Here is a 26,568-nt window from a genome sequence, read left to right as displayed (position 1 = left end):
TAAATGATCTTTAAAATGCCACTTGAAAGGAAAAGTTTTTGGAAAGAGGCTTTGAAAAGAGTCATGAAGTAAATTATTTCTCAAAAATTTTATTCTAGGCAATATTTTATTTTATAAAAATATTATTAAATTTTTGGGGTGTGACAGAAATCTAGCAGATGGATATCAAAACAATGTTTACTTAACAATTTCCTTAACGAAAGGTTGTATATGATGGAACGATTTGTCGATCCTAAGGATGCTTAAAGGTATGCAAGTTCCAGTGATCCATCTATGGACTGGTGCAAGCATCTCGTAGTTGGAATATAGACTTTGATAAGGTGACCAAAGCTTTGGGTTTATACAAGTTTATGGAGAAACTTGTGTTTACAAAAAAGTGAGTGAGAGCTCTATAGCATTTCTGATAGTATATGTGGTGTTGGGGAACGTGGCATGGGAAACAAAAAAACTCCTACGCACACGCAATACCTATCCATGGTGATGATCATCTACGAGAGGGAGAGTGAATCTACATTCCCTTGTAGATCGCTAAGCGGAAGCGTATATAACGCGGTTGATGTAGTGGAACATCTTTACGATTCAAATCGCAGCTCTTCCCGCGATCTCATCACGATCCGTCCTGCGATCCCATCACGATCCATCCCGATCTAATGCTGAATGAACGACACCTTCACGTTCAGCACTCGTACAGCTCGATGACGACCCTCGCCTTCTCGATCCAGCAAGAGAGACGGGGAAGTAGATGAGTTCTCCGGCAGCGTGACAACGCGTCGGTGATGGTGGTGATCTATTCCTGCAGGGCTTCGCCTAAGCACCGCAGAAATTCGATCTAGAGGAAGAACTACAAACTAGAGGAGAGGGTAGCACGTGGCTAAAATTGTGTGTCTCAAAAACCCTCAATACCTCTAGTATATATAGGATGGAGGGAGGGGAGGAGGCAGCCTCACACCCTTAAGGTTTGGCCGAAATTGGAGGTGGAGGAATGGAGTAGGACTCCTCCTTTCCACTCGGAAACCCTTTGCACCTTTTCCACCTTTGGGATTTTGCCTCCCAAACTTCATGGGCCTTAGTGGGAGCTTATGTCAGCCCACTAGGGGCTGGTTTGTATTCTCCCACAGCCCATAAGGCCCCTCGGGGCGTGACACCCCTCCCGATGGTCCCCGGTACCCTCCCGGCACTCCCGGTACACTACCGATGAGCCCGAAACTTTTTCAGTAACCAAAACAGGACTTCCTATCTATCAATCTTTACATCCGGACCATTCCGGAGCTCCTCGTGACGTCCGGGATCTCATCTGGGACTCCGAAAAACTTTTGATTACCAACACATATAACTCAACTATACCGAAACGTCACCGAGCCTTAAGTGTGCACACCCTGCGGGTTCAAAAACTATGCAGACATGACCTGAGACATTCTCCGGTCAATAAACAATAGTGGAACCAGGATGTCCATATTGGCTCCTACATATTCTACGAAGATCTCTATCGGTTGAACCTCTATGTCAAGGATTCAGTTAATCCCGTATGTTGTTCCCTTTGTCCTTCGGTATGTTACTTGCCCTAGATTCGATCGTCGGTATCTCCATACCTAGTTCAATCTCCGTACACGCAAGTTTCTTTACTCGTTCTGTAATACAAGATCCCGTAACTAAATCCTTAGTCACATTGCTTGCAAGGCTTGTTGTGATGTGGTATTATCGAGTGGGCCCCCGAGATACCTCTCCGTCATACGGAGTGACAAATCCTAGTCTTGATCCATGCCAACCCAACAGACACCTTTGGAGATACCTGTAGAGCACCTTTATAGTCACCCAGTAACGTTGCGACGTTTGATACACATAAGGTATTCCTCCCGTGTCCGGGAGTTGCATGATCTCATGGTCATAGGAACAAATACATTGACATGCAGAAAAACAGTAGCAATAAACTGACACGATCATATGCTACGTTTATAGTTTGGGTCTTGTCCATCACACCATTCTCCTAATGATGTGATCCTGTTATCAAATGACAATACTTGCCTATGGCTAGGAAACCTTGACCAATTTTTTTATCAACGAGCTAGTCAACTAGAGGCTCACTAGGGATAGTATGTTGTCTATGTATCCACACATGTATTTGAGTTTCCAATCAATACAATTCTAGCATGGATAATAAACTATTATCATGAACAAGGAAATATAATAATAACCAATTTATTATTGCCTCTAGGGCATATTTCCAACATGTGGATGACATATTATTGTTTGGAGATGATGTAGATTTTCTTGAAAACAGTTACAACCATATTATTGACCTAGTATTTTCTCGAAACTAATGCATACAATGAATGTATTAGCAAGTCACACATAAGACGACGAGGATAATTTTATCTGAGTATGCAATTTGGTCCTTGGAGGCTCTAAGTTTAGGTTTTTGCATAAAAGCTAGTTTTTCCTTGCTCAAGAGAAATCGAAAAAAATACTAGAAAGTTAATGTCATCAATGAGATGGTTCCACCAACCAAATTCTCATAACCCAAATTATAATTAAACCCAACTCAGCTATAGTAATTGTGTTGAAATTTGCTGATAATTCTAATTCCCGAGGCTCAAGTTATTTGTAACCTCGGACACACACAATCGATGAGTTTAATATTGTGCAGAGTTTTGCGCAATTTCCCCCAAAAGCCTTGAATCCTCCTTTTACGTCCTCGCACTGCTTGGTGTTTCAGAACAGGATGACCGAAACATGGTCTTTCAAAGATTTTCCCTTAACCACCGACAACGCCCATCCCATCCTATAATTAATATATCTCGTAGCACTGTCTAGTCAGAGTCACAACAAAGATCGTCCAAGCGAGAGCCCATATTGTCGTGTGGTTGCACAGGTAAGCTTCCGGTCTTGAAGTATCCATTTATCTCTTTGAGCGTGGGTGGAGCATAACTGGCCTACTGCAGCTCACTAGGAAAATCCTCTAGTACTCCAGGGGTGCCCTTCAACCGTTCCACCCAGAGGTGCATTGAGATTTTTTTCTTGAAGTATTGAAGTCTTGAGCTAGTAATCTTGATCAAAAATATTCTTCACTCTCATAACTCCCATGTATCGCCCGTACCAATCCTCGTCTATTAAAGTATAGCATCATAATAATTCATCGTTTTTCAGGGCTTAGTAACACGGGTCTGGGTTTTTACCTTATGATACTACTCAAGGTCAAAATTTCAATTTACCTACTTGATGCATGGTGGAAAGGTGAAACTAATGCAATAAAAAATAGGTATTGCAAGGATGATCAAAGTGACTTTCGTGGTAGTTGTGATGAAGTCTTCGCGCTCACAAATCCTGATAATTCTACTCATCACACTTCAAGAAATCTATCATAAACGGATAAAAATCCAGTAAATATCCATGCCAAAAAGAAGAACCAAAAGAACAAAAGAACAAAATATGTCATAGTGCAAAAAAACATATTAAGGTTTAATATGAAGAAAATATTATGGTGTTTTAAGATGAAAGGTGAAGGAATCAACTTAAAAGAGTTAATGGACGATGAACTAGTGATGTATAAGATTAGGTTTGACAGACTGTGGAATATGATCAAAGGTGTAGGGATAGCAACATGAATGTTGTTTGACAGATAGCATATGACATAAGAATTCATTTACAAAAAGAATTAATTGAAATGGGGCACCACAACTGTCACGCCCAAGATGCGACCCTATCCTCAATTTGGCACGAAGGCCTCGTCAGGGATAGAAGCGCATCTCGTCGTGTCGCAAGAATGGATATCGTTACAAGTACATGTACTGAAAAGAAGAGGTATATATGCAGAGTTGGCTTACACTCGCCACAAGCTACATCCGAGTCACATCAGTACATTACATAATCATCAAGATTAAGAGCAGGGTCCGACTACGGACGAAAACAAACGAGAAAAGAAGAACGACGTCCATCCTTGCTATCCCAGGCTGCCGGCCTGGAACCCATCCTAGATCGATGAAGAAGAAGAAGAAGAAGAAGAAGCAACTCCAAATGAACAATCAACGCGCTCGCGTCAAGTAACCTCTACATGTACCTGCAACTGGTGTTGTAGCAATCTGTGAGCCACAGGGGACTCAGCAATCTCATTTCCAAAGGTATCAAGACTAGCAAAGCTTAATGGGTGAGGTATGGTTAAGTGGTGAGGTTGCAGCAGCGGCTAAGCATATATTTGGTGGCTAACTTACGAAGACAAGAAATAAGAGGGGGAAGAACTACGCATAGCGGACGTGAACTACATATGACCAAAAGAATGATCCTGAACACCTACCTACGTCAGTCATAACCCCACCGTGTCCTCGATCGGAGAAGGAACTCATGAAAGAGACAGTCACGGTTACGCACACAGTTGGCATGTTTTAATTAAGTTAACTTCAAGTTATCTAGAACCAGTGTTAAACAAAATTTCCACGTTGCCACATAACCGCGGGCACGGCTTTCCGAAAAGATTTAACCCTGCACGGGTGATCCAACTAGTCCATCACAAATTACCACAAGCCGCATAGAAATCCTCAATCACGAAGCTCGCGATCTCGTCGGATTCCCTAATGGAAAACCTCAACTCTGAGATTACCCAAAGCATCACCGGAATCCCGATGCACAAGATATCTCGTCAAAGGTAAAACCAATCCAGCAAGGCCGCCCGACGTGTCGACGATCCCGATAGGAGTCGCGTACCTCGTTCTCAGGACAAGACAAATGAGCGATGGTTACCACGCCAAACGCCGAGTTGCCCCGGGTAGCGTTAATAAGCTGCTCTGTTTTGGACCAACACTCATGAGGAGCACTGGCCGGGGGTTGATTAAATTATCCTCGGGGTCCGAAAAGTCCCCATGCAATTTATTAGGTGATTAGGCAAATGTAGTACCAATGTTGGGCCTTGCCAGACCAGCTTTAATCTAAAACGAATTATCAAGGGGGTCCCCATAACGACCCCGATCGTGTTAGGAGCGCTCATTTATGGAACATAACACCGGTAGCCGGTAACTAAAGTGGGCAAAGGTGGAACAAAACACCAGGCTAGAAAGGCCGAGCCTTCCACCTTTTACCAAGTATATAGGTGCATTGAATTAAATAGCATAAATATGGTGATATGACAAGGGACCCATGTTTTTCACATGGAAGCATCTGCACCTGCAACTAGCAACGCTATCAATAGGGTTAAGCAAGCAGTAACATAGCCAATCAGTGGTTTGCTAGGTTGAACAGGTTGAAGGTAATCATGTCATTGTTGAGAGGCTGATATTCAACAGGTGGTAGGCAACGAGACATAAGCGATAGAAGCGATAACTAGCATGACAATGATAGTAATGGTATCTAGGGAAATGATCATCTTGCCTGAGATCCCGCTTGGAAGAAGAATGCCTCCGTGAAGCAGACGAACCGACGTAGTCGAACGGGTACTCACATCCGACACGCTTGCGGAACTCTATCGAGACGGGGAAACCGGAAACAAGCATCAACACACGATATTCACCACACGATGCACAACACATATGATGCATGAGCTACTGAATACATGCAAGTCACGGCATGACAATTCACACAATCAAACACTACACATTAAGTGAAGTTCAATATGCAACAAGTTGCATATTGACGAAACTTCACGTTTATTATTTAGTTCACTCCCGGTTAGATACACGGCAATATTAAATATGGTTAAACATGACAAGAGGTGCAGCGCAACTAAACTACCTGTCTAGGCATTTTAAATGAGGTCGGAAATGACATATAGCACCTCCGAGATGACCTCATATGTTAATTTACAAATCTGTCCAGATCTGAACTATTGCATTTAATTGGTTGTTAAACAGCAAAACAAATAGGTTCACGTGATTCTACGCGTCATGGCAAGCAATCTACACATAAAGAACATCTCCAACGGAGCTACGGATCAAAAGTTACAAGCACAGCAAGATATGATGGCATGAATGCAGTATGTGTGCAACGACGGTCACGAGCTCTTCAAAACATTCAAACAGCAAGAGAACATGAAACTACACAAGATTCTAAGCAAGTTTCATGTAGGTCACGATCAAATCGGAGCTACGGTTCAACAACTACGAGCAAAACAAGAAATCACTACAATCTGCCAAAATCAGCCACATAGCACTTTCTACGCCCCACAATTACGGCTACACAACTCCGATAAACTCAAGCTAGGCATGGCACGAAAGAGGGCAAAAAGCACTACTACAAACATCTAACAACAACTAGCATGGCAGCAAGGAGCACTAGGAAAAGAAGACACAAAATAGCATCTCACACACTATTTCAGACTTGGTGAAAATTACACCTCATGAAAGTGCAGTTTTCGATCTGAAGCAATATTGACAGCAGCAAAACCTATAGCTACAGGACTCCAAATGGCATGAAACTTAACAGCATGCTAGAGAAACATAAGGGGTACAACTAACTCCATTGAACCAACCTCAAAAGGGCTACAGATCACAAGATGCAAGCAAGACAAGACAACAACAAAATAATAACAGATTTCAGACTTAGAAATATTTCAGCACGCCTAAAACAGCACTATTTCTAGCAACTTGAGAGCAAGCAAACAACACCTAAACATGCATTTCTATTGCAACCAAAAAATACCAGGGGCTAAACAAAACATCCAAGATCAACTCTCTAGTTGACCACTCCGTCAAACGACGCACGGAATAAATCCTACGAATTAAACAAAAGGGCATCACGGCAAAATATCTCGCGAACTAACTTTCTCAAAAGCTAGAACTAATAGCACAGAAAAATCCATGAGATTTTTCTACCCCGGAAACATATAAAATATGTGGGGTTTACAACACAAAATAATACCACACATTAATGCGAGATAAACACCTATATACGGGAAAATAAACTACCGGCAAATCCCTACACGTAAAAATACAATTGACCGCTCTAAAAAGCATGGAAAAATGGTCACTAGAACATGGGCATTTCTAAAACGGCATACGGGCAAAACGGTCTAGCGCGAAAAATAAATACGGCGTCTATCCTATTGAAACAGCACACAAGACTAGGCGTTTGGCACGTTAAACTACGTCAAAAGATTATGCAAGTTTCAAATACGTATTCTACGCGTGAAACTACCACAAAACCATATATAATCCGCCTCGATCCGATTAACGGTTTAGAAACTACGCCCTTTTGAAAATCAATGCATTTTTCTGAAATTAAATAAATCCGAAACCTAATAAAAAAAAGGCTACCGGGCCTAATCTTCTAACATGCCGAATCTGGCAGCGGCGCATTATTGCTACACGCGCCACGGGCGCGGGATAGAGGGCAGAGGCGCACCTTGGGCCGGCCTGGTCTGGAGAGGGGCTGTCGGGCCGGATCGGCAAAGGAGGCCGGTTCCTGGGCCTCGGCTCGGGCGCTGGCGTGGGGTGGGCCGAACTGGCCTCGGCCGGCGCGGGCCCAGCTCGCGAGCAGCTGGTGCGGCCCAGGCGCGCAGCGGGAGAGCGAGGCGCTGGCGCTCGCCGTTCTCCTGCCCGAGCGCGCGAGCCATGGCGGCGGCCGGTGGCTCGATCCAGCGGGGTGGAGGCAGGCGCCTCCGACGGTTGGTGCAGGCGGCCGGTTCTGGGCGGATCCGAGGCGCGGGAGTCTCCCGGCGGGAACTGGCGCGGCGGCGCGCTGCGCGGGGAAGGCGGCAGCGGCTCGGGGAGCACGGGGCGGCGCGGCCGACGGGGATGGCGCGGCCCGAGGGCGACGGGGCTCCGGCGAGTAGGCGGGGGATGGGTCAGCCGGGCTTGCTGGCGGTGCGGCACTCCGGCGGCCGGCCGGACGGCGCTTGGAGCTCGCTCGGGAGGAGCTGCTGGAAGAGGCTCGGCCTCGAGGCGGCGGCGCTGGATCCGGGCCTGGTGCGGGCCTGCTGCGGGCCTCGCGGGCCGGCGGCGGCTGCGGGACAGAGAGTGCTGCGGCTAGGGTTAGGGTTAGGGCGCGGATTTCGAGGAGGAGAGAGGAGGCTGTCCAAAAATTAAGGAGGAGGGGGTATTTATAAACAAAAGAGGGGCTCGGTTAACCGGAATCGCGTTCCGGATCCAACCGCGGGGTCGGATTCGGACGATTCCGAATGCGGGTATGGGTACGCGGCCGTGCAGAGGGGATATCCGGAGACAAGAGGGAGAACGGGCGGCGCGGCACGAATTTTAAAACACCGACAAACGTCCGACGGTAGACCGAATACGGTGCCGCTATGGTCGACCGTTTGGGTACCAGACGGTCTCCGATCGCGACGAAATTCGAGAGGCGGCCTCGCTATAACTAATCACGACCGCACGTCAAATCTCAACCCGATCAGAGAAAGTTTTAAACGCGCTTTAAAAACAGGGTTTTGACGGTGCCGCGGGCGCGTGCGGGTGCGGTCGGACTCAGAACGGACAACGACGAGGACCGGCAACTACTAACGAATGCAAGTTTTAAAAATTGGTGGCAACGAAGATGCCGATGCAATGCAGATGATGCGCATGATGCGATGGTGATGCGACAAATATAAATAGACACACGACGAAAACGGAAAGAGAGGGGAATCTTCTGGAACGTCGGCATCGGGCTGTCACAACAACGCAAGGTATAGCAAACTGAAGCATGAATAAAATTTGAATTAAGAAATGCAAACGTATTTAAATTGGAGTGTGGTGAATATGAACATAAAGTATATGACACAAATGTTTAGGTGCAAAAGAAATCTATTGAAAATGTGTTATGGTTTGCAAGATATGATCAAATGAAGGTCCGGATTTAAATTTTAATCGCTCAAATTGGAAATGTTTAAAATGCGAAACTAATGAGGCTAATGGATGTAGGAGACAGAATTAGTAGATTCGGAATAATGGATCAACAAATAGAAGTAATCTAATATGACATTGAATCTGCTTAAAACGCTATGTGGCAACAGAGTAATGTGACTATGATCAAAATTATATGTTAAAAATATAACAATAATTGTACGGATGGAAATATTTCTTCGATACGAGTCCGGCATAATTAGATTCATTGGAAACAGAGCAATGAATAAAGATATAAGAGCAAACAAGATCTTTTTTTCGTTACTAGTTTAGAAATAATAAACAACAAAAGTTTAAAAAATAGAAAGAGAGTACCTTTGGAATCACAGAAGAGACAACTTTACATAGAAGGCGGCTTTAAGAATTCCCTCCCAAAACAAGAAATAATATTATTTTAATAAAGTTAGTCAAACCAAAAAATAGATTTAATTCGAACTGGATGATTTTTAGATGTGTATTGGGTATATATAAGTAGGAAGGAGGCCTAAAGGTTTATAGCTAGAAAATGTGAGACTAAACATATAAAAAAATAGATAAAAAGGAGATGGAGGTGGGCTTTTCCGTGGCGCTGGTTCCTTCGCTTTTATGCAAACTGGTGCGTGCAGGCATGTGAGTTGGGCCCGCCCAGCTTGTCTTTCTTTTCTTTATTTTTAAGAACAAAAACTAAACTAGCTGAACATGATTCGAACCCGGAACCAACATTGTCAAAACAGCTGATGCAACAACCACACGGGATCTGTTCGAAGTGAACTTGTCCTCTTTTATTACTTGTTTTCCTTTCCCATTTTTTTTTCATTTTTCATTTTCCTTTTTTGTTTTTTTCTTTCTTTTCATCCTGGTTCCTTTAATAGTTTACAATACGTGAATATTTTTGTTTTAAATCGCTGATTTTTATTAGTATGGTGGAGTTTTCCTGAAACTTGATGAACTTATTTTCAAATTTATGTTTTTTTCAAATCAATGAACTTATTTTCAATTTTGATGAACCTTAATTCAAATTATATGGATTTTTTCAATTTTGGTGAACTTTTTTCCCTATCAGGGAACTATTTTCACAATCAGTGAGCTAATTTTCAGATTTGACGAATTAAAAAAAACAGTGAACTAATTTTCGAATTTGATGAACTTTTTTCAAAATTAGTAAACTAATTTTCAAAAATTTGACAAACTTTTCACAAAATGAGTGAACTAATTTTCAAATTTGATGAACTTTTTCCAAAATCAGTGAAATAATTTCTAGTTTGATGATTTTTTTCAAAATTAGTGAGCTAATTTTTAAATTTGACGAACTTTTTACAAAATCAGTGAACTAATTTTTAATTTTGAGAACCTTTTTAAAAAATCGGTGAATAAATTTTCAAATTTGATGAACTTTTTTGAAAATCAATGAACTGTTTCTCAAAATCAATGAATTGTTCCCAATTTTTGAAAATTTATGAACTTTTTGTCAAAGTCATTGTCTTTTTTGCAAATATTGTTAACTTTTTAAAAAATCAATGATTTTTTTTCTAATTCGTGAACTTTTTTGAATACATAAACCTTTTCATATTTCGTGATTATTTTTTTAAATCAGGTAACTTTCAGTTTTTGTTCACATTATTGTTTCAGATGGAATCTCATTTTTCTAAATGTATGTGTAATAAATGGTTATGTACACTGTATTTTTTAAATGTTTAGCGCTGTAACTACCTAGTAGCTGCTATTGGCTCTATTGGTTTTGTTACATACCTCTTTTTAAGTGTTTGAGAGGCCTATTAATGCGCTTCGTGTAAATAGTGTTCGCTTTTTTTCTTGAAATACTTTTATTTCTTCAATTTTATTTTGAAAAAATATATAAATCTTTTTGCAAACATCACCGAAAATTGCAGCACAGGCCGGCCTGCTGGATGGGCTGCGCACGCGGTGCAAGGGTGGAGGTGGGATGATCGGTGAGTTTTTCTTACTTTTTAATGTGAAGCACAAAAGTAATAGATAATAAATAGTAAAGTAACATAAATGCAATTAATAATTTGCACAATAATAAAAGGAAGTATTTAGGTATTTCTGAAATATTTATTTTGCCAAAATTAAATATATAAATATTTACAAAAATTGCAGAAATAATCTAGTGCTCAAAAACAATACAAACTGACTTAAAAAAAATATCAAATGGCTCCAAAATAATTTACCAATATTTTTATCATGGAGGAAGTAATTTTATCCTCACTCATAATTAATTTATTTCAGAGGTAAAACATTTTGAATAAAACTAAAATAAGCCAATATTCAATAAATCAAGAAAATAGCTATGAAAATAGGTTAAATATTTTCTAATTATTTTTTTTGTGTCATAATTCATTTTGCCAATATTCTTACTCGTGTTTGAGGGAGTGATATTTCCTTCTCTATTTATTTTATTTGAATAAATGGAAATGGTTTTGCAACTCGCATGGGGAAATCCCAAAGGAAAATTTTCAAAAGGTGATCCCAATAAACTTTCAAACTTATTCCTTTAAACTTCCAAATCTCTTTCTTTTATGTTTAAAAGGTCCTTTTTATCTTCTCTCATGAAATCATTGAGTTGCATAAAGTTTCTCGTTTGAAATATTTTCAAATGAAAATCAAATCTTCTCAACCCCATTTTCATTTTTGTAATGGAAGAAGTCATATTTATCTTCACTCTAGGATTTGTGTTTAAATGAATATTAATTCATGGGAACCAAATGCAAGAATGAAAATTTGGGAAGTCCTCTTATTCCGTGTCATTTAACATTCCAAAAAGTTTCAAATTTGACTCCAATTCAAACAATCAATCAAGCACACAATCAATAAATACTTAGTTCGGTAACATTCCAAAGTTTAGAATTATGGGATGTTAAACCAGCACTGGGAAGTGGTCAGGGTGGCGCTCTCGGTTAAGCACCGCTTCAATGCCTGTTTTTTTAAAGTTTGCGTCGCACTGAGACGGCATGAATGCAACACTAGTGATCTAGAGCGACGCTAACCCCTTTGGGTAGGAAAGCGCGTGGGAGCGTAAAATGGTTTTTTGGTGGGGTAGGACAGTGAGACGCGGGCGTGGAAGTGATCCGAACACCCACAAAGCGCCCCCAGTTTGTTTCTGTTTCCAAAAAGTGCATTTGGACGATCGGCGAAACAATATAGGTCTACATTGGATGGCAAAATACGTCCTTAAAACGTTGTCTAGACGAGTTGGAGATGCCCTAACCCCCTTCATATAATTTGCTTGGACTGCATTGGCCTTAAAAAATAGCATAGTGTTATCGCCAAACAAGTGATAGACCCTCGGAGCTCTTCTGCAAATCTTGACTGGGTCTAAAGCCCCTGATTCTGCACCATTTCTTAGTAGTGGAGGCAACCCATCAGCACGAATAGGAATCCAAAAACGGGAATAAGAGAAACTCCAACAGGCGTTGCATTGTCGCACGCGGCAAATTCAGTTTGGAGCGCTGCATTCGTTAGTATAGGGCGCGCGACACAGGGGCGGTTCAATAGCTGCTCTAAAATACAGCGCAGCAGAAACGCAGCGCTCCAACAGGCGCGCTGGAGTGCAGCGCGCGCGGAACCACAAACCACAATTGCAAACATGTATACAACATCGAAGATCAAACAAAAACGAAATAATTCAAAAATAAATCAAGAATAAATAGTTTGGTTATTATTACAACGCAGACAAATAGCTTATCATCCATACAACAATAGTGCATCAATAAATAAACAAATATTTTAATAATAAAACAAATAAAACAAATAATTCACAAAGTTACCATCAAATAAACACACGAACAAACAACTAGTTCATGCACTAGTTGTTTTGTTGCCCTCTCCATGACCACCACTCCTCGATGAGATCTTTTTGAAGCTCATCGTGTGTATCGGTTTCTCGAATGGAATGATACGAGGTAAGAAAGCGGGCAATCATCTCCTCCCTCCTCCGCACTCGCACGAGACATCCTATCAATTCATACTCGGAGTAGTCTAAATCTTTGTTGGGGAACGTTGCATGGGAAACAAAAAAATTCCAACGCACACGAAGACCTATCATGGTGATGTCCATCTACGAGTGGAGGTTATATTTAAGTACCTTTGTAGATCGTACAGCGGGAAGCGTTAAGAAACGCATTTGATGTAGTGGAACGTCTTCTCATCCCTTGAACCGTCCCGCGATCCGTCCCACGATCCGTTCCGATCTAGCGCCGAACAGACGGCACCTCCGCGTTCAGCACACGTACAACTCGACGATGATCTCGGCCTTCTTGATCCAGCAAGAAAGACGGAGAAGTAGATGAGTTCTCCGGCAGCGTGACGGCGCTCCGGTGGTGGTGATGATCTACTCCTGCAGGGCTCCGCCCGAGCTCCATAGAAATCCGATCTAGAGGTAAAACTATGTTGTATAGGCTAGAGTTGCACGTGGCAAAGTTGTGTCTCAAAAAGCCCTAAACCACCACTATATATAGTAGGGAGGGGGAGGGGCTAGCCTTGAGGGACAAGGCCCTCAAGGTGCGCCGGCCGCCAGGAGGAGGAGGAGTCCTCCTCCAATTCGGTTTGGGAAGGAGGAGTCCTCCTCTTCCTTCCCACCTCCCTCTTTCCTTTTTCTTTTGGTATTTTCTTATGTGGTGCCATAGCCCTCTTGGGCTGACTCCACCAGCCCAACAAGGACTTGTTGCGCCACCCTAGGGCCTTGGGCTCACTCCTGGGTGGGTGGGCCCCTCCCGGTAACCACCTGGAACCCATTCGTCACTCCCGGTACACTGCCGGAATTGCCCGAAACTTTCCGGTGACCAAATGAAACCATCCTATATATCAATCTTCGTTTTGGGACCATTCCGGAAACCCTCATGACGTTCCCTGATTTCATCCAGGACTCCGAACAACATTCGGTAACCACACCACACATATAACTCAACTATACTAAAACATCATCGAACCTTAAGTGTGCGGACCCTGCGGGTTCGAGAACTATGTAGACATGACCCGAGGCACTCCACGGTCAATATCCAATAACAGGACCTGGATGCCCATATTGGATCCTACATATTCTCTGAAAATCTTATCGGTTGAACCTCAGTGTCAAGGATTCATATAATCCCGTATGTCATTCCCTTTGTCCTTCGCTATGTTACTTGCCCAAGATTCGATCGTCGGTATCCACACACCTATTTCAATCTCGTTACCGGCAAGTCTCTTTACTCGTTCCATAATACAAGATCCCGTGACTTACACTTAGTCACATTGCTTGCAAGGCTTGTGTGTGATGTTGTATTACCGAGTGGGCCCCGAGATACCTCTCCGTCACATGGGGTGACAAATCCCAGTCTTGATCCATACTAACTCAACGAACACCTTCGGAGATACCTGTAGATCACCTTTATAGTGACCCAGTGAAAGTGCGTTATATCGACTAGAGGGGGGGTGAATAGGAGATTTTTAGAATTTCATCACTGAGGAAATTCCTTTTGAGGAAATTCCTCACTGATGACTAACTTATAGCGGAAACAGTAAAGGATCAGGAGTGCAAAGTTTCACAACAGCAGTTTTTCAGTGTAAGGAATGTGAAAATAGATTGCACAGTGAGCAGGCATGCAGAAAAAAGATGAGGATTAACTAGCGTGAAGAATTTGGGGTTGAGGAATTTTAGAGAAGGTCTTCAGCAAATTCTTCAAACAGTTACAGTGAAAGTCATCAACACATAATCTCAGGAATGTAAAGAGTTGAGGAATTAGAACCCGTTTCACAGCGAAGGCAGTAGTTGATGACCCGTTCCAACTGATGTGACAGTTGTACATCTGGTTTGGAGCGGCTTGGTATTGAAACCAAAAGACACACAGTCCCGGGACACACAGTCCCTACCGTATTCTCCTTGGGCTAAGAACACACAGTCCTCGCACAACACTCGTGGTAACTCTTCAGGGCAGACTTCTAAACCCTCACAAACTTGGTCACCCGGCGATCCACAATTGACTGTTAGATTGCTCTAGACCATGACGCCTAACCATCTGGAGGATGCACAGTCCTCAAAGGTAAAAGGCTTCAGTCCCACACAGGAACAACTTCTTCAGTGATGCTCAATCACTTGGTTCTCTGTTTGTGGTTTGGTGTTTGGGGTATTTCCTCACTGATGAATTACTCTCGAAGACTCTTGAGGAATTGGGTTGCTCTTATGACAAGTGTCAGTTTCTAACGGAGCAGCCAACCAGCTAATGGTTGTGGGGGGGGCTATTTATAGCCTGGGAGCATCCCGACATGATTTGACACTAATGCCCTTAAATAATATGACCGTTGGTGTGGTTAAGACCAATGATGTGGCGTGGCTATCAAAACGGTCGGAACCCTCAACTATGAGAGTCCTCATGTCACTCGTATTCCTCACTTGAGGCTTTTGCTAGGATTAGGCTTGGGTTTGAGCATCATGAGGAAATTCATTCCAAAGTGTAACTTTGACCCCCTTTAACAGTACGGTGTTCCTATTACTCTAGTGTGAAGAAAACAAAACAGAAAGAGTAAATCTTCATGCTTCACAGTCTTCAGAATGATTTTCTTCAAGACACACCGAATTCCTCAAATTCAATATCTTCATGAGGAACATCAATTTCATCGCAGATTCTTCGCGATTCAATTCTTCAGCTTGAGACCAATTTCTTCAACCGAAGATATACATTTTTAGGGGTCGATATTCCTCAATTATTGCAAACTCCTCAGTGACTTATAGATCCTGTGTACACTCATGAACACATTAGATACTTAACCTATAAGTCTTCAAACCACCAAAATCACTAAGGGGCACTAGATGCACTTACAATCTCCCCCTTTTTGGTGGTTGGTGACAATTAGGTTAAGTCTTCAACAGGGATAAACATATGAAGTGTAAATATTCATTTGAGGAATTTGAAATCAAGATTCAGAGAGACTCCCGTGAAGATGTGCATATCTTGAGGATTTTGCTTTTCACTGCAAATGCACATTGATGATTTATATCATGGAGATCTCCCCCTGAGTCTTGTAAATCATGCATACATATGACATATAGTATGAAGAAATTGAAGATGCATGATGACAAATGGTATCTGACGAATTCCAGTATGCGTGCATTAAAAACTTGAGGAATAAGCATGCGAAGAAAAACGTTCAAAAGCGTCAGAGTACCATCAGGCTTAAGTTACAACTCATTACATAAAAACTTCATAAGAGCCAAGAGTTTGTAACTTAAATATAGTTCATAGGCCCCAAAATATCCCGCTTGAAGACTAAATCTCAAGTTTCTCCCCCTTTCTCATCAAGTGACAAAAAAGGGACAAACTGAGGACTAACGCCCATGAAGACTTCATTTCTTGGCGGTTGATGAAGATGCGTGAGGTTTCTTGGGAGTAGTCTTCTTCCTTGGACCGGTGGCAGTGTCGAGTTGTTCTTCATCAGATTCAGCAGTGCGGAATGAATAAAAGGAACTGTCTTCAAGGTCTGGAACTGGAATTGGCCTGAACTTCTTCTTTGGTGGCCACGACCAGTCAAAGTCTCGCTCGAACTCCAATTCTTCAAGTTCCGTCTGAGTCTTGAGATGAGCAAGTGTAGCCCAGGTGTGATCAAAAACCTCATGAAGATAGTGATGATTAAGCTTCACAAAATTCTATGTTTCAGTGAGGGTTTTCACAATGGCGCCGAACTGGCGTTTGACCCACTTGTGATTCCGATCCACCTTCTGGTGAAGACTGAGGAGAAGCTCTCTGGTATTCATCACACGAGGAGCAACAGGGCTTGGAGGGTGAGTCTCAGTATCATCCCATGAAGAATATGCTTCCGTCTCTCTGAACTGGCCATCAAGGGGCCTACGGCCTTCATCAATAACTGACTTGCCTTTTCCTTCAACTGGATCGAAAGTCTTCTTGTTGACCCTGATAGGAGGCATATAACCAACATGGTTGTTGAAATCAGCGTGGAAGTTGATGTGTGTCCTTGTCCTGATGAATCTCATGATCCATGGGGCATATATCTTGTGATCAAAGGTACACATGGCATTGTCGGCCAAAGTCCTCAAGAAGAAATCATGTATGTTGATAGGAATACCATGGATGATGTTGAAGAGGATATTCTTCATGATGCCTACAACATCTTCTTCATCATCGTGGCCCTTGATCGGCGCAAGAACATTGCAGAGGATTCTGTAAACAGACCTTGGTGCATATTTGAGCTCATGGACGAGGAAGGTTTTTCTCGGTGGTTGCCCTTTAGCCAAAGGCTTCATGAGGACTTCCATCATCCCGTTGGGCAGCTCACGCTCACCATAAAGCTTTACAGCCTCCTTTGAGGGAATTGATACTGACAGTTCACGCAGTAGCTCAGTAGCAGGAGCCTTGTAGTGAGTGTTTTGCGTCATCCAGTCAAACACCAAAGTGTTAATATCTTCAAGATCGGCAGATATGTGAAGAGTGGCATAAAATTGAAGAATGAGCTCACTGTTCCAATCAGAGAAATCTGAGCACATTGGTAGAAGTCCAGCTTCATGAAGGACGTTGAGGACAGGAGCCAGGCATGTATTGCTTCAAGTTCAACATGAGGAATATGCCTGTGCTGGAATATCTTGTTTCTTCCACACAACACAGAGGCATAGTAATTTAGCTGTGTCCTCGTCCAAAACTTTAGATGCCTGATTTGAGGCTTGTCATAGGGATTTTCTCCAATGAAGTACATGTGTTCTTCAAAGAAGTTCTCCTTTTGAAACTGTGGTCGCTTGGAGAATGGCTGACGCTGCATTGGCTGAAGATTTTGCTGTGGAACTGGAGGGGAGACAACAATTGCAGTCTCTGGGTTGAGCACAACGAAAGCATTGTCTTGGTCTGGTGCATTTTCCTCAGCATTGTCCTCAGGGTGAGGAATTTCATCAGCTTGGGCTTCAGGCTGAGGAGCATGCTCATGTTGTGCTTAATGTTGAGGAATGGGATCCGGCTGGGCCTCAGGCTGAGGATTGTCATCAACTAGAGCATCCTATTGAGGGTTCTGCTCCGGAGGAGGAATAGGTTCATTCTGAGCCTCAGTGTGAAGATCTTCCTCAGGAGGAGGAGTTGGGTCAGCCTGATCCGCAGGTTGAAGATTTTTCTCACGGCTCTGAATTTCATCAGCTTGAGGATTTTTGCTTTGTTCTTCCTCAACTTGCTTGGTGACAGAGCCAGAATCATCAGCTGGTGCAGTTGATCCTTGTGCAGTTTCTACCTGAGGAATGGAGGGCTTAGGACTGTCGTCAATGCGAATTTCTTCGTTAGTGTGTTCCTCAGATGCAACATCCTTCATTTCCTCATCTGGCCCTTTCTCCTGCTCGTCAAAGGTGACCATTTCATAAGATGGAGCGATGTTGAGGGGCACAGTGTCCAGTGGAGCATTTTCTTCAGGCGCTTTGAGGCGCTTGGCCTCAGTGTTTTCTTCTGCTAAGGAGGCCTTTCTCTTTTTGGCTTCCTTCTCAGCGGCCCTTGTCTTCTTCACGTCTGATCCAGACGGAGTCATCTTCTTCACCTTTGAAGCTTTTGGTGAAGGTGTTTTCTCAACAGATTCATCATCTGGCTTTGAGGAACCAACTTGAACAGAGTCATCTGCTGGCTTTGAAGCAGCAGCTGGATTAGGGGTAGTCTCACCAGCTGTAGCAGATTCATCAACTAGATTTTCCGTGGTGATTTCTTCAATTGTCGGTACATCCACACGACTTTCTTGAGGTATTTCCTCAGCTTAAGGAGTTTCATCAGCCTGAGGAGTTTCATTAGCTGGTTCTTCAATCAGAGGTTGAGGAGTTGGTACTGGAGGGGAAGCGTTCTTGTTGTAGTTGTCAACAGCTTCAGTGGCAAGCTTGATGAAATTTCTTTTGAGACTTTGACGATCAGATAGCTTGGAGTACTTATCTGTCAAAGTCTTCAACTCACCCTGTGTTGACACCAGTGCATCAAGCGTCAGGTTGAGGAGATTCTGCCTGAGGAATTTCTCCTTCTTGAGCTTAGCAACCTTGGCCTGTTTGGCTTGCTGCTCCTTCCACTTGGCCTCGTTGATGCATGTGTCCACCATGTGGTTGATGCCACGGGGAAGTTTCAAATCATCAAGCGGAGTGTTGGGATCCTCATACCAGATATTTATGTAGTCTAGGAGGACTTTGGGGTCCATGGCCAGAGGAATGGCGCTACTAGAAGCTTGAGCTACCCTCTCCTGCTTGTTTCTGATCATAGCTTGCAAGGTTTCATCATCATATTCATCACTACCCTCTGATGCAGAAGGGAATGTGATGATTTTGCTTGGGCTTGGTTTTGTTCCTTTTCCAGCAGACACCTTAGTCTTCATAGGAGGTGGTGAAGACTTTGTCTCCGAGCTGGTTGCGGCTGGGAGTGAGGAGCTGGAGGTAGCGGGCGGTGGCTTCATGACCGGCTTCTGTTCTGGTTTTGAAACCTGTGGTGGCGCTGAGGATTTTGGCGCTGATGGTGTTGTAACTGATGCCAGAGCTGGTTTCTCTTGAGGCTTTGAAGCCTTTGGTTTCGATGGCACAGACTTTTGTTGAGGAATTGCCGAACCAGAGGTCTCAACAGCAGAGGAAGTAGCTGCAGTTGAAGCAGCAGCAGATGATTCAATGAATTTCCTCACAGTAGCATCTGCCTTCTTCTTAAGCTTAGCCAAGTGCTTTTCCTTTTCATCAGGATAGTCATCAAGGGTCTTGAGGCTTGAGGGTGTGCTTCTTGATGATCCTCAAGTGGAGCCCGTTTGCCAGGAGTCTTCAGAGCGAATTTCTTCGCATACTTGGGAGTGAAAAATCTGCATTCCTTCCACTACTTAGCCCATCGGCGTTCTATCTTCTGAAGCCGAATCTTTCTCTTGGCCATTGTTTCATTTTCATCAGGTGTACAGTAGTCCAAGTATATATCCTCAGGGATGTCCAAAGCTGTATTCTGCTCAAGTTTCTTGCCTCCCTTTTGTTTCCTGTCATCCTCCATTTTCTTCAGCTGAGGATTTTGCTGATGAGATTGACCTCTTGAGGATTCTGATGAGACTTGAATATTTTCTTCAAGAAACGCTGCAAATGAGTTAATGTGATGAGAACCGAGAGATTCATCAACTGACATGTGTGTACCTGTGAACAGAGTATAGTTGCGAGGAATTTGGAGAGGTCATATGCGTTCTCAGATTTGAAGAAAATGAAAAAATTTGACAGTTGAGGAATTTGACCAGTGGTTGAGGAATTTGCCTAAGCATACTGTTCTTGGGTTCCAGAGTTGTACAAATCCGAAAATTCACACAATTGAGGAATCTCGTGAAAATATTAGATGCTTAGTGAAGTTCATCAGTAGTGTGGTGATAGGCAGTGTTTGAGGAATCAGATGTATATGGATTCTTGAGGAAAAACAGATTTCACATCTCAGAGGTAAAATAGTAGATCAAACTTGCTGTAAAATAGGGTTTTTATTTACCCTAGATGGCGCGCACAAAGAACAGAGAAGAGTTGCAGGGAGAAGCACTTCGGTGCGTGTCCAATGCGCCCTAACCCGGCAGCAGAGGACGTCTACGGCGGCGGCGGACGAGGATGGTCCGACTCCGGCGTGGTTTCGGCGAAGGAAAAGTCGAGGCAGTGAAGCTCTTCTTCGCCGGTGTTAGAGCATACATCTCCATATGTGGTTTTGGTAATTGATGACAATTCCTATGGACTAATGGTTGCCTTAAGTTATATTTATAGGATTTGTCCATAGGCACTTCTTGAAGTCCATCTATTGGGTTCAAGGAGTTTATATGATGACCAAGATGGTATTCAAGGTATTATCCAAAGAATGGTCATAGAGACACTAGGTTGATCAAGATCTCAGACAAAGAGTAAATCAAGATGATCAACAGACAAAGCGTATAAGATGTACCGAGAGGGATCAAGAGATCCCATGGTATGGTAAGCATTGTCCATTACGTGTTTGTGAACTAACCCATGGTATTTGTGAGAGTCCTATGTGGGGGTTAGGTGTGCTTCCATGGGCTTGCGTCAAAAGGAAGATCTCATACAACCCATGAAGTATGATGTCAAGTGGTGATCGTCATCAAGATTGTGGTGTGCAAGTTCAAGTGGATCAGCACGAATATATCATTGAAACTATTGTTAATGATCATGTGTTGATAAGGACAAGCTCATGTGCTAACAAGGACAAGATCAAGATAAGCATTCCTGAGCACTACATGCTTGATTCTTGTGGATGTTCACATGGTGGACAAATGAAGATGAATACATAAGCTAGGCTTTCCACATTGTGTATGGGAGAGCTACTTGAAGACTTCATCATGTCTTGCTTTCAACTTGAGCCAAGAAGGAACAACAACATCAAGCTCAAGTGAAAGGACTAACTCAAAGGTATCAGTTCCTTTGACGTTAGTTGTGCGGAGTGATGATCAGCGAATAAAAGTATACACTCAAGTATGGATCATCAGTACCCTTTTATGATTCTTGAGTCCTTAGGGATCCCGCACTATTAAGAGGGGATCACAGGTTTTGCGATGAACTTGCTCAAACTACATCTCCATTGTTCTGCTCATACCACATCTCCACTGCTCTGCTGTTGTCAGAAAACAGGACCAGTGCCTCGGATATCCGGCCTCCTCCGGACGTCCGAGGGTCGGACGTCCGACCTGCTTCGAAAATCCAAAATCCTTTACCAGAGAAATCAGAGCCATATAACTCGGACTTCCGGCTCCCTCCGGACGTCCGAGGGCCGGTCGTCCGACCAGCTTCGAAAATCCGGAGCTTTGCACCAGAAGAACTTGAGCCATATAACTCGGACTTCCGGATCCCTCCGGACGTCCAAGGGTCAGACGTCCGTCCCCTTTCGGAAATCCAGAATCTTGTACGAGAGAAGTTTGAGTCGAATAACTCGGACTTTCGGCCTTCTCCAGACGTCCGGTCCCTGTTCAACCTCATAGTGGTTCCACATATATTTACAGCCCTCGGACGTCCGACCCCTGTCGGACGTCCAACCCCTTGTGGACGCCCGAACATCCGTGAACTGCCGGATGTCCGACCCCTGTGTGACTTAAAGTGTCCCCAACGGCTGTTTTTCTCTCCCCACTATAAATACTCCCCTCCCACTTCGTGAGAGGGTGTCCAACACAACCTTATCCTCATGAGAACACATTTCTACCTCACACACACTTGCTCACACCAAATCTTAGATCCCAAGAGCATTTGTGAGCCCCTTTAAGAGTTGTTCCAATGAAAAGATAGATCGTCTCCCTCTCCTCCTCTCAACCCAAGCTATTTGAGATTTTAGCAAGTTTTGAGCATTCCCCGTGATCTTGTTAATCTCGGAGGTTGGAAACTCCAAGGCGGTAGGAGTTCTTCGGAGAGGAATCAATCTGTGTGATTTCCCCTGGAAAAGTTTGTGAGGGTTTGGAAGCCACCTCAAAGGCTTACCACTAGTGGTTGAGAAACGCCTTCGTGGTGTTATCTCAAAGGGAGAATAGGGTGAGCCTTCGTGGCGTTGGTGTGCCTTCGTGGTAACATCCACCTCTCTAACGGTGACTAGCTTCCCTCCAAGGAAGTGAACATCGGGATACATCTTCGTCTCAGTGACCTTGGTTATCCTTAACCCTAACTCCTTACTTGTGGTTTACTTGTGTTACTTGAGCATACATACATTGCATATTGTTTGTGCTCATTATATTGTGTTGTCTATTTCTTGTACAAGATTAATCATTCAAGCATACCCTCTATATCCACACGTTCACACTTGCAGCTTTTGATATATCGTGTGCTATAGTGTGATCTAGTATCTTGTGTCGTTAACCTACTTGTCGTGTGATATAGCTCAAGTAAGTTTGTGTAACTTACTTGTGCTTGTTAGTAACTGTATTGTGTCCAAGTTGGTAGATCGTGTTGTTGATACACGTTGCAGTGCCTAGTGCATTTAGGATTTGCTTGACAAGTACCCTCTTAGTTTATTTGCGCATTAGGTTCAAGCCAAATCCGAAGAAGTTTTTAAATAGCCTATTCACCCCCCTCTAGGCGTCATCGAGGTCTTTTCAATTGGTATCAGAGCTAGGTCTCTCTTTAATTAGGTTTCACGACCTAGAGAGTATCGATGTCGACTATTGGATTAGTGCACAATGGCACCTTTGACTTTGATGGCACAAATTATACCCTATGGAGAATCTGTATGCTTCATCACTTTCGGGCCATGGGCCCAAATACTTTACGAATTGTTCTTGTAGGAATTGCCGACAAAAAGGATGATGCATCTTCATCTACTAATGAAATGTATCTTGATTGTGAGGCTTTTCTTGCCATTCATCGAACCATAAGTCCTGAAGTGTTTAAGTCTATCTCGACTTGCAAGTCATCTCATGAAGTTTGGACTAAACTTGAAGATATATATGGTGGGTCCAATCTTGATGAAGACGATATTATGATGAAGGAGTTGGTGCATGAGCTCTTCACTCTTTTCGATCATAAAGAGTCCACCACTACTTACATATCCGATTGCTTGCACACCTCAACATCTTCAATCTCACAAGGTAATGACATGGTGAGTGAAGAAATATATGTTGATGAAAATGTCATAGCCTCTATGGACATGAGCATATCTAGCACCACACATAGTGTAAATTATTGTGCTGATAGGTCATGCATTTCACCTAAAGATCCCTCGACAAATGTTTGTGGTGATATGCCTGCTCTCCCGTGTCCTCTTGATCAAAATATCTTGTTTCTCCCTAGTTGTTCTATGACTAATCATTTAGGGGAAATCAAGAAATATGAAGTACTTTTGACTAATGAAGAATCTGATTCACCAAAAGAATCATCATCAACTCCTCCAGTTCACATGTGCCTCATGGCAAGAGGTAATAATGAGGTATCATATTCCCTGTGCAATAACGATGATATTTGCGATGAGGATGATGATGATGACTTGACTAAAAATATCTATGTGATCAGTAAAATTCTTCATAAAGCTAAAAATAACGCTCTTCAAAGGTTCGAAGATTTTCTTGTTTACTTTGAAAATTGTAATGATTCACTTAATCATGAACAAGCTAAAAGTGAACAACTTGAACATGAACTTGAGAAGAGTCATCAAGCATGTAGAGACTTAAGATCTTCAAAAGGAGAGATTGAAGTTACTCATGATAAACTTAAAAGGGATTTTGAGGTCCTTCTCCTTGAATGCAAGAATGTCAAGGGAGAGCTTGTCAAAACCTCTAAGATCTATGAGGAGCTTCAATCTACTCGTGAGAAGTCTCTACTCGCTACTTACTCCTCTCATATTGTTGATGATACTTGTACATCTAACCCTATCTCTTTTGAAGTATCAACATTGAAGGAGAATGTTGAGCTACGTGCTCAACTTGATTTACTAACTAGAAATTATGGGAAGTTGGAAGAAAACCATCTAATGCTCACAAGCTCTCATGCCGATCTTCTAACATCCCATAATGTGCAAAAGTTAGCTCATGAGGCTATCATCACCAAGGTAACATCAAGTGAGCCTCATGTGGACAATGGCACTACTTCTAGTCAAAGTACTATATTTCCATGTGCTAGTCCTCGTAATTCGTCTACTCATAATGTTGCTACCTCATGTGATGAATTACTTTCCTTGCCTTGTTGCTCTAACATTGAAGCTTACACTTCCTCTAGTACTTGCATTGATACTAACCGTGCAGAGGAAATCGAAGAGCTCAAGGCCCAAGTCACTTCTTTGAAGAAAGACTTGGAACAGTGTCATGAAGGGATGTCCACACTCAACAACGTCCTGTGTGAGCAAACATCTCCGAATGACAAAAATGATGTTGGAGTAAACTCAAACAAGAATAAGAGGGGCCTAGAACAAGTCAAGAATTCGGCCAAAATCATTTGCTTCAAGTGCAAAGTCAAAGGGCACCATGTTAGATCTTTCCCTCTGAAGACGAAGTCTCAAAGTCACAAGCAACAAGGGAAGCGGCCACAAACTCAATCACATATTCAGCTACAAGTTGAAGGAAGGCCTCTTCCCAGTAAGACCCAAGCCAACACTTCCCGAGGTGAGAAATCAACTGGGAAGAAACCAAAGGGTAGATGTTGCTACTTATGTCGTGAGAAGGGTCACGTCGCTTCGTCTTGCACAAGAGGTAACTTATCCAACCCAATCACTATTGATGATATCTATTCCCTTGGGAAGGATAAGGTTGGCAATGTGTTTGCCAAGTTTGTTGGTACTCAAAATGGTGTCTAGAAAAGAAGCATTTGGGTTGCCAAGCCTATTGTGATTAACCTCTTAGGACCCAACGTAGTTGGGGACCAACAAGCTCAAACTTGATCAATAGGTGACTATGGAGGACATTAGAGACTTGGATACATAATGAAGAATTAAGGGGTCTTCATCATTCATATTATCTCAAGCCAAGTCAGTTGGATTATCGAGTTTCTATCTTATATCCAATGTGCCTCCTTACGGTAACTTGTACTTAAACTGTTTACATTGTTAGGTGCTTGCCCCTTTGCATGTTGTGGTTTTGTACCTCGCATACATTTGTATATGTTGTGCTTCCAACTTTCTTATCTTGAGTAATCGAGTATGTGTATGTTGGTTTGCATATCATGTACATGTGGGTCTTATATTGAGCCCTTTGCATCTTGTTTATATTTTTGTTGGCTCTTGTGAGAGACTAATGGATTATCCCATTGTGGGGGAGTGATGTGCTTTGCACACCTCACAATCCTATAAATGTGTATACATGGGAAATACCACTTAGTTTTGATATTTCAAGATTATCTAGTTTCTATGTGGTATGTCTTACTCATGAGAAATTCAAATTCTATATGGTCCATTAATTGTCTCTTGTTGGTTTAAATTTGCCACTTGTTAATATTGTTGGTTTATCACATTATGGGGGAGTAATATGCTATGTGCATATTACAAACCTAGAAAATGTGTACATTTGAGGTGTTGCCACTTAGTGATTGATATTGTAAATTATCTTGTTCCTAGGTGGCATGTTAGCTCTACAAGTGTCATTTGCTTGCGTTTTATGGGTAAAGATGATCTTGGATATATTTGCGATCTACCAATGCGTATCACTTCCAAAATACTTCTTGTCCTTGACAATTGGTATTCCCATCATGTGATAGGAATTGCTAATCGTCTTTACATTGGATTGTGTGTTTCGTTTGTCTTCCTTGCCTCTTATGGATCTACTTTAACATGTCTAGTGTTTTTATAGATATAGAGAACGTGATGATCCCATCGTGTGCATTTTGTATTTAAATGCAAATTCTATATAATGCACGTCCCTTGGGGGAGCTATCCTATTTTCTTTAGAACACTCTCTTTATTCATCCATCATAAAATCTTTTGATCCCCATCAAGTGTGTGTTGATGGGAGGCAAGTCTTGCTCTTTATGATGCTTTGTGCCATCATGAAAATTTTTCGAGGGCTTGGTTTGTTGGAACCTAGCTCTCTTTTGGAAATTAGATACCTCGTATTTGTTTTCCTTCAATTGGTTTCTTGTTTCCTTTTATTTGGCATGTGTCAATGGATATCTCATTCCTTGAGGTATCTTTTAATTGATATCCTTCAAGTGATAGTTCTTTTTTGTTTAAGATCTTATTATCACTTGATACCTTGTCTTTTGGTGACTTATCAACTTTGTGTTGAGTTGATTCTTGAGAGTCTTGAGCATGCATATCTACTATATACAACTTCTTTTGCTTGCTCTCCTTCTTTGACCCAATATATAGGGGAAACTCCACCTTGTCGTAAATTGGCTAAAGTGTGCATGAAATTCAAATTC

The 26,568-nt window shown here is 42.6% G+C and overlaps 1 protein-coding gene across 1 annotated transcript in view; it reads left to right on the top strand.

Moving 5' to 3' along the window:
* The first annotated feature begins 7,760 nt into the window (after window positions 1–7,760).
* Window positions 7,761–26,568, top strand: part of LOC123450670 — a 37,012-nt gene continuing 18,204 nt past the window's right edge. The window contains exon 1 of the mRNA XM_045127807.1: window positions 7,761–7,886. Within this exon, the coding sequence (XP_044983742.1) occupies window positions 7,761–7,886 (126 nt within the window). The remainder of the gene's footprint in view (window positions 7,887–26,568) is intronic.

The sequence above is a fragment of the Hordeum vulgare genome, chromosome 4H (assembly GCF_904849725.1).
Source record: "Hordeum vulgare subsp. vulgare chromosome 4H, MorexV3_pseudomolecules_assembly, whole genome shotgun sequence".
Lineage (NCBI taxonomy): Eukaryota > Viridiplantae > Streptophyta > Magnoliopsida > Poales > Poaceae > Hordeum > Hordeum vulgare.
Note: the sequence above shows the minus strand (reverse complement) of the source record. Positions and strands in the feature narration are given on the sequence as shown.